The 9,509-nt window shown below is 49.0% G+C and overlaps 1 protein-coding gene across 1 annotated transcript; it reads left to right on the top strand.

Moving 5' to 3' along the window:
* Positions 1–1,931: 1,931 nt before the first annotated feature.
* LOC112177507 lies at positions 1,932–2,708 on the top strand. Its single transcript, XM_024315801.1, has one exon. The coding sequence runs from the start codon at positions 1,932–1,934 to the stop codon at positions 2,706–2,708; it is 777 nt and encodes a 258-aa protein (XP_024171569.1).
* The last annotated feature ends 6,801 nt before the right edge of the window (positions 2,709–9,509 follow it).

Here is a 9,509-nt window from a genome sequence, read left to right as displayed (position 1 = left end):
CATATTTATCCTTGTGGTTCAATTTATTCTCTGTGGGGGTGGTCAACAAATTCGACCCTACAATCAAGGCGATTAAAGAGAAATAATAGCAGCAGTAAATGCAACAATTAATGTTGACCGTAAATGTGACGATAAATGCGGCATTCAGTATGGCAATCATGGCCGCCAATAAGTAGTGACGGTTATTACAGAAATGAATATGGCCTTGATGACAGAGTGTCGCTCAAGTCACTGCGACTTGCTGTGCAAGTTTACTTGCAGCCCACACCAAGGTACACCTATAAATAGGTTGCTCGACATAGAGGTAAGGCATCTCATTCCGATGATTTCTACTCCACAATTAAGAAACGTACTGACTTAGGCATCAGAGGGTTTTCTGCAGGTACGCCCCCCTTCTCCACGAGCTGACGGTCAAACTCTAGGTCAACGCTTGAGGGAAGCTTCTAGATTGTTCCCGGTCAGCTCCCGCTCCAGTCCGCATTAATTGTTGGGTCAAACTCCTCTACGGAATTTTTCACCTCCAACAAGTGGGGCCGTCTGTGGGAAGCACTTTTCCCTAAAAAGTGATGGCGGGAGCTACCCCTGACGGGATTCCATTTCTGTTACTGAGGACTGGTAGTGACGAAATTCCTCCCCACCAGCCTCCGAACGGGTCCATCCCGAGCCCCATCGGCGACCTGAACTTGCCTCCGGCTGATGAAATGCAAAGGCTAAGGCAGGAACTCGAGCAATTGCGGAGGGAAAAGCAGGACCGCGAGACTCATCGATGACGAAAACTTGAAAGGTTCCTACAACTTGACAGTGATTCGTCAGACGACGACTCCGTCGGCGATCTCCATCAAACTAACAATGGAATAGCGAACGCAGGCGCCAGCCGCGTTATGGGAGGAATCTCTGGTGGACCCCTCGTCGAGGGGGTGGGAGGCACGGAAAATGGGGGGCAGAACGGAGCCAGAATAGGCCAATCCAAAAGGGCACGCAATGAATTGTGGCACCAGAAGATGGAGAAAATGATTGATGCATGCAAACGTGCCGGCCCTCGAGAGCTGGCGGCGGAAATAGCAAGAGACGTGGGTAAGTCGCCGTTTACAGACGACATTTTAAACGCGGCAAAACCTCGCCGATTTACCACGCCGTTGTTCCACAAATACGATGGAACGACCGATCCGGTAGACCATATCAAGGGGTACAAGCAACATATGTCTATCGAGACAACTGACGAGAAACTAATGTGCAAGATCTTCCCTTCCAGTCTCACGGGGCCGGCGTCGGCATGGTTTCAAGACCTCAAGCCAAATTCTATACCAGATTTCGACACTTTGAGCCGCTCTTTCATTGCACAATACTTCTGCAATCGCAAGCAAAAGAAGGATATGGCGACTCTGTTTAGTACAAAGCAGAAGCCGGGAGAAAAAGTAGGGAAATTTTTCGAAAGGTTTAAAGCCGAAATGCACCATGTTAACTGTGATCCCCAATTTGCCGCGATCGCCTTCCGAGAGGGGTTGTTTTAGGGGACGCCATTATACTACAGTTTATTGCGGGACCCGCCAAAAGACATGGAAGACATTATCACAAGGGTTAAGGGATAGATCAGAATTGAAAGAGCCAAAGAGGCACGCGAGGCTCGTTACACCAGTGTCGTTGCCTCCAGTGACGAAAGAAGGAAAAATCGAGGCAACCACCCCGGCGTAAGGAATGACAACCGACACCACTACGAGGCAAAGCCTCGAACTCGCTCACCGAAGGAATGGTTCACCTTAAGCCCTACGGCCATATTCAGGAGACACCAACATGAAGGGCTATTCACGAAACCCTCACCTCAACCAGAGTCGAGAGACGCATTCAAACGGACCAAATATTGCCCTCTCCACTAAGCGTTCGGGCACGGGTTGTCCAAGTGCGAAGCACTGCGGCCAGCCATCTCAGAATTGATGAAGGTAGGAAAGTTACGCGAATACCAGTCCAACGGCCATGCCGATGGAGGTAGGGCAGCAGACAAGGTTGAAAGCAGAATCCCAATAAAAGGCACGAAACCGATCATCAGAGAAATATTGGCCATACATGGAGCCCCTTATACCGCTGTAGAGGAGGAAGTGCACTTGAGGTCGGAAACCCGCCAAGCAGAAAAGATTCGTCGAGTATGCCAGATCATGGATAGCCCCTTGGCGGGGCAGAGCTCGGCCCCCACATCGGTAATTAGTTTCTCCGCGGCAGATACCATTGGCATCCAATTTCCCCACCAGGATGCCTTGGTGGTATCCACCCAAATCGCGGACGCCCTCGTATGGGGGATAATGGTCGACGCTGGGAGCAGTGCCGATGTCATATTCTGGGAAGCATTTGAGCAGCTCGGATTAGACAAGACACTCATCCATCCCAACAGAGCCCCGTTGACGGCCTTTGAAGGTTCCGAAATATGGCATGTGGGCGAGATTTCATTACCGGTGACGACGGGAGGGAAAACTGTGGAGGTCGATTTCGTCATTGTCAAGAGGCCATCGGCCTACAATGCCATCCTAGGCCGGGATTGGCTCCATAGGATGGGAGCTGAGGCTTCAACTAGGTGTCAGGTACTCAAGTTTATTTCAGATGACAGCCAGCAGGTGATATTGGTTCGAGGCGATCAACTGCTCTCCAAGAAGTTGTATGCCATGGAAATCAAGCGCTCTCCGCCGCCAAATAAGGGTGCGGAGGATCCATCGGCATAGCAATTAACGGAGGACCTGCCAGAAGATGAGGAGCTTGAACCCGAACCAGCGACCACTGAGCCACTTCTGGAGGAAGCCCTCGACGCTTCTGGCGAGAGGAAGGTACTGGTAGGCACCCTCCAAACTGAAGAGGAACGAGCTCATTTATTGCAATTCCTGAGCGAAAATCAGGACGTGTTCGCATGGTCACACAAAGATATGCCTGGAATCGACCCAGGTGTCGCATGTCACAAGTTAAATATAGACCCAAGCTTCAAGCCTTACAGGCAGCGTCAACGACGTTTTGCCCCCGAGAGGAATAAGATTATCAGCGACGAGATTGACCGCCTCCTTGAGGTAGGCTTTATATGTGATGTTTGGTGCCCAACTTGGATCTCGAACGTGGTGGTAGTAAGAAAGAAGAATGGAAAATGGCGAGTGTGTGTGGCTTATTCGAATCTAAATAAGGCATGTCCTAAAGATTGTTATCCGCTCCCCAAGATTGACCAACTCGTGAACGCCACTGCCAGGTGTGAGCATTTATCTTTCTTGGACTCGTATTCCAGTTATAACCAGATACCTATGACCCCAGAAGATCAAGAGAAAACAGCGTTCATTTCAGAACGACGTCTATATTGCTATACAGTTATGCCGTTTGGCCTCACCAACGCCGGTGCGACCTATCAGAGGCTCGTCAACCGAATGTTCAAAGATTTACTTGGGAAGACCATGGAAGTTTACATCGATAACATGGTGGTTAAAAGCAAGCATCAGAACAATCACATAGAGCATTTACGGGAAGCATTCGAAATACTAAGGCAGTATGGCATGAGGCTCAATCCGACCAAGAGCGCATTTGGGGTGTCATCAGGACAGTTTTTGGGACATCTTGTGAGTAAAAGGGGGATTGAGCAGAACCCGGAGAAGGTCGAAGCCATCGTGCAAATGCACGACCCAGAGACGAAAGAAGATATACAAGTGTTAACCGGTCGTATCGCTGCGTTAAGTCGCTTTATTTCTCGGCTAACTGACCGATGTAAACCATTCTTCCATGCATTAAAAAATAAGTAAGCCAATTTTTAGGGACCAGAGCAGTCAGAAGCGTTGGCTAAATTGAAAAAATACCTATCTGGCAGATAGTTTCTCTCTGTGCCCCGCGATGGTGAGACCCTCTGCATCTACTTGGCAATATCAGATGTGGCAACCAGCGCCGATTTGTTCAGGGAAGAGGGATATCGGCAGGAACCCATAGCTTATACGAGCCGCAGCCTCCTGGATGCCGAAACAAGGTACTCCCCGTCCGAAAAAGTAATCCTCGCCCTGGTTAAGGCAAAAAGGAGGTTGCGACAATACTTCGAGGGGCATAGCATCACAGTATACACCAATTTGCCGATTCGTGCCATCCTGTCAAAACCAGACACATCCGGAAGAATGGCCAAATGGACAATCGAGCTAAGTAAATTCAACATTACATATAAGCTGAGGTCGGCGCTCAAGGGTCAGGCGTTAGCAGATTTCTTGGTCGAAGGCCACTTCCCAGCATCGATCCCCCAGGTCACATGGCAGGACCCATTTTGGGAGATGCACGTCGACGGTGCATCCAATTTCTCAGGAGCAGGGGCAGGCATTTTACTTCAAAGTTCCGAAGATGTCCAGATCGAGTGCGCGGTTCATCTCGATTTTCCGGCATCAAACAACGTGGTTGAATATGAAGCTTTGGTAACGGGCTTAACCCTGGCAAAGAAGCTACAAATCTGACGCTTGTAGGTATATTCCGACTCACAACTAGTTGTCAGCTTGACTAATGATGACTACGCCGCCAAGGACGAACGTATGTCCAGATATCGAGACTTGGTTCGAGATTTGATGCGCGGGTTCGAGCAACTTTCATTGGTCAAAGTACCTCGTGAGAAGAACTCCCGTGCAGATGAGTTGGCTAAAGCCGCTTTAGGTTGCACGGAGGTCGTCAACATCATTAAGATCGAGGTGCTCGAAGGACCAAGCATTGAAGGTAACAAGCCGCGACGACAGGTCATGGCGGTAGACTCAATTCCGAACGACTGGAGAGGTCAAATTGTGAATTACCTTGAATTTGGCATACAACCAGACGATCCAATTGAGGCCAGAAAGCTCAAGATGAAGGCTGTGTGGTACCTAGTTGTCGAGGACGAACTCTTTAAGCGCTCATTTTCCGGACCCCACCTTCGATGCCTGGGACCTTCTCAGGCAAAACTCGTCCTTGAAGAAATTCACGAAGGGTCATGCGGGGCACACCTCGGCGGCAGGACCCTTTGCTCATAAGATACTCTCTCAAGGATACTATTGGCCATATCTCTCGCAGGAGGAGGCCGAACAATATGCCAAGAAATGTAAGCAATGCCAACGACACGCGCCAGTAAGCCATTCGCCTGCCGAAAAACTTCATACATTAGCTGGCCCATGGCCTTTCGCCAGATGGGGCATGGATATAGTCGGCCCCTTACCAACGGCACTAGGAGGACTCAAGTACGCGCTACTTGCAACTGACTACCACACGAAATGGGTCAAAGCAGATTCATATGCCACGATTACGAGAGAAACTGTGGCAACATTCACATGGCGAAACATTATATGGCGATTCGGTATCCCGCGGTTTATTATATGCAACAACGGAACACAATTCAATAACCAAAAGTTTAGAGCTTTCTGTAACCGACATGGGATTACATTGCGTTTTTCTTCGCGGAGTTACCCACAGGGTAACGGCCAAGCCGAAATAACGAATCGTACTATTTTCGACTGAGTCAAGCGGCGATTGGAGCATAAACGAGGCAAATGGGGTGAGGAGTTGCAACATGTTCTTTGGGCTTATCGCACCACACGTCGAAAACCAACCGATGAAACTCCGTTTACCTTGACTTATGGTATGGAGGCTGTCATCCCTACTAAAATCATTCTCCCTACAGTCAGAACTCTTACTGTTGAGAGGGGAGATAACGAGGAGCAAATAGCAAGGCACCTGGATCTCCTTGATGAAAGGCGAGAAGTCGCAACCATTCACCTTGCCAATTATCAGAATCAAGTGGCAAGATATTTCAACAAAGGTGTCAAACCTGTTTGGGAAGGGCCTTACGAGATAAAAGAAGTCTACAGCAAGGGGGCATACCAAATCCAGAATATAGGCACTGGACGTTCACTACCCTGCCCGTGGAATGCTATCTATTTGAAAAAATATTACAGTTAAGAGGTGCCGCGGATGGGGTGGTGACACGGGTAACGTCGTTTCCTTCCTTTATTTTGTTGTATTCCACATGTTGTTCGCGATTTTTTGTCCTGTTGTATTCAAACTACGTTTTGTGGCCATTGGCCGGGATAATGCGATGTTGTTTGTTTCCACTTGTGTGCTCCCCGTGCCTCACCCCTTGCCATGGGCGGGGGTGGGATGATGGACCACACCCTCGCTGCGCGCGGGAGTGGGATGGCGTGCCTCACTCCTCGCTGTGGGCGGGGGTGGGATGATGGACCACACCCACGCTGCGCGCGGGGGTGGGATGGCATGCCTCACTCCTCGCCGTGGGCGGGGGACTACACCCTCGCTTCGGGCGGGGGTGGGATGGCATGCCTCACTCCTCACCTCGAGCGGGGGTGGGATGATGGACCACACCCTCGCTGCAAGTGAGGGTGGGATGGCGTGACGAATTTTGACTATGCAGGCTATGGCGGTTGCGCTATCGGTTCTATATGGGGAGCGAGGGTAATCCCACCCCCAGATTTTGTTAAGACGCAATGCGAGACAGATAAATCCTCCATTCTGGTTCTGTTTCGATTCTTTTATTGTTTTGCTCGGCTCCCTGTCTCAAATATTTTACGTTTGTTTTGTTTTACTTTCTGAGCGTCTACGCGCACAGCTAAGAAAAACAGGGGAAAATAGGAGAATGGAATACGAAGTATGTATCAAAGCCATGACGGTCGTTGCGAGGGCCGACGTTGTTACGTAGTCTGACGTTACGATGTCGATGCTGAGAAGATTTCGAGGTGCCCTCGTCGAAATAGACTTCGATTTCGAGGCGACCTAGTTGAAGTAGACCCCGATTTCGAGGCGACCTCGTCAAAGTAGACCCCAATTTCGAGGCTACCTCGGCGAAGTAGACCCCGATTTCGAGTCGACCTCGCCAAAATAGACCCGATTTTGAGCCGTCCTCGCCGAAATAGACCCCGATTTCGAGGCGACCTCGTTGAAATAAACCCGATTTCGAGGCGACCTCGTCGAAGTAGACCCCGATTTCTAGGCGACCTCGTCAAAGTAGACTCCGATTTCGAGGCGACCTCGTCGAAGTAGACTCCGATTTCGAGGCGACCTCGTCGAAATAGACTTCGATTTCGAGGCGACCTCGTCGAAATAGACCTCGATTTTTAGGCGACCTCGTCGAAATAGACCTTGATTTTTAGGCGACCTCGTCGAAATAGACCTCGATTTCGAGGAGACCTCGTCGAAGTAGACTCCGATTTCGAGGTGACCTCGTCGAAGTAGACCCCGATTTTGAGGCGGCCTTGTTGAAGTAGACCCCGATTTCGAGGCGACCTCGTCGAAGTAGACCCCGATTTCGAGGCGACCTCGTCGAAGTAGACCCCGATTTCGAGGCGACCACGTCGAAGTAGACCCCGATTTCTAGGCGACCTCGTTGAAGTAGACCCCGATTTCGAGGTGACCTCGCCGAAATAGACCCCGATTTCGAGGTGACCTCGTCGAAATAGACCCCGATTTCGAGGCGACCTCGTCGAAATAGACTCTGATTTTGAGGCGACCTAGCCGAAATAGACTCCGATTTCGAGGCGCCCTCGCCGAAATAGACTCCGATTTCGCGGCACTCACGTCGAATTGAACACCGACGTCGACGCACCTTAGTAAAAATAGGAGCCGACGTCTAAGTACCTTCATCGAAGTAAATGTCCATATCGAGGCACCCGCGTCGAATTGAACACCGACATGGACGCACCTTAGTAAAAATAGGCGCCGACATGGACGCACCTTAGTAAAAATAGATGCCCATATCGAGGCACCCTCGCCGAAGTAGACACTGGCATAGGGATTGGCACTAAAGGCATTTGTCACCAATACCAAGGATAGAACCAAGAGGGAAGAAATCATCGCGTGTATGCCAACGTCGACAGGACGTCACGAGAATGAGGCCCTACGTCGCACGATTTTGAGTGAATAAGAAGGTCCGGCTATAGCATTGTTATAGTAAATAAAATGTTTTTATTTAATCATCATCAAGGAACACTCAAGGCTGAAAATTGAAAATGACATCGAAAGTAGCTAAAAACAGTCACTTCCCACATGACCTTTATTACATGAACATAATGCTGAAGCAAATGAAAATTAGAGGGAAAACTTCATTTTCGGGAAGTGCCGTCAGAGCCCACATAGTATGGCAAAAGGGACTCATCTATCCCGGGAAAGTTCAGTATCATGCGTTGTCGGTATTCGATGACAGCATCGCGATATCCATCTTCACGACTTTGAACGCTAACCTCGTCCAGAAACCTTTCTCGTCGGTAACATTTGCGGAGCTCTACTTTCATACACTCTGCATGGTCCCTCGAGCGTTGAGCTCCAGCGACAGGTTATGGACCTCAGCCTTCAGATTGCGGGCCTCCGACAGGGCATGCTTGAGCCAATCCTATAGCACGAAAGATTCCTCTCTCAGAGTACGAAGACGATGGGATTCAGGACTTGTTCCCCTATCAGTACTCATGCTCTGACGACGAGGCCGACTAGGACCGGCATGAGCTTTCGGAGCACGAGGAGCACTCACCTGGCCATCGTCGGGATAGTTCAACACATCCTCAAGGAATTGGCGAGTGTTGAAATCAGATGAGAATCCCCCTGAGTGTTTGTAGGACCTGGACAAAAGAAGAAAGTCTTAATAGACTACCCGTACCCATAATAAAAGACATAAGAGAGAAGTAAAGTAGGGAAAGAAAGAAACCTATCAAAGGAACTGTCAGATGAAATCATAATGGGAGCCTGACGGTCGGGAGTACATTCATCAGAACCAAGGATCTGTTTGCCACGTCCTGTGGGAGAGTTGAAAACAATACGAATATGTTTCTTTTGTGCAGCCATGGAGACTAGAGGAGGATTCTGAGAGAAAGGTACGAGAAAGATGATGTGCAAATTAGGACAGATACATGGCTATTTATAAGCAGAATATGGAGGTTTGAAGATTCAGAATTTAAACGAGGATCCACAAAGATGATTGCCGTGTTAAAAGAAGGATATTTGCGATTTAAAAGACAATATTCACATTTAAAGTGGGGAGAGGTGGATAACACGCAGGTAAATATCTCTCAGATATTGATACTAAATCAAGGATATCATCATTTAAGACAGAGATTCTGCATCAACCATATCATCATGGGGGATAGTGTAAACAATCGATGGATGCAAGATGCAATAAAGGGAATTATGACGATTTTATTGAAAGATTGCGACAATTTATTGGATAGAATCAGCTCAACAAGAAGGTAAAAACATACGTAAGGCCACATTTGGAAACTCATATGTAGAAAAAAAAATATAATAATAAATAACGCCGCTATCTCCAACGGCTATTTGGAGCAATGAAGAGAGGACACTTTGTCTTCGCCACCGGGCCCCTCGGAAGCGCTCGACGCCTACGAAGGAGCATCCCCCGGTAGCATACCACGAATGGGAGAATAGTCCCTGGGGGCAAACCCATAGAAGCGGTCGAATTCGTCAGGCCCTACGTAGCATCTATCATCTTCTTTAGTCAAGGCCTGGTTCCATCCGAGTCGGAAATGTTTGGCGGACACACT

This window comes from Rosa chinensis, chromosome 7 (genome assembly GCF_002994745.2).
Source record: "Rosa chinensis cultivar Old Blush chromosome 7, RchiOBHm-V2, whole genome shotgun sequence".
NCBI lineage: Eukaryota > Viridiplantae > Streptophyta > Magnoliopsida > Rosales > Rosaceae > Rosa > Rosa chinensis.
This window is presented reverse-complemented; position numbering and strand designations above follow the sequence as displayed.

Bases quoted from the DNA above. Each gene is read 5' to 3' on its own strand.
- LOC112177507 (XM_024315801.1), top strand. From the start codon at position 1,932: ATGAAGGTAGGAAAGTTACGCGAATACCAGTCCAACGGCCATGCCGAT.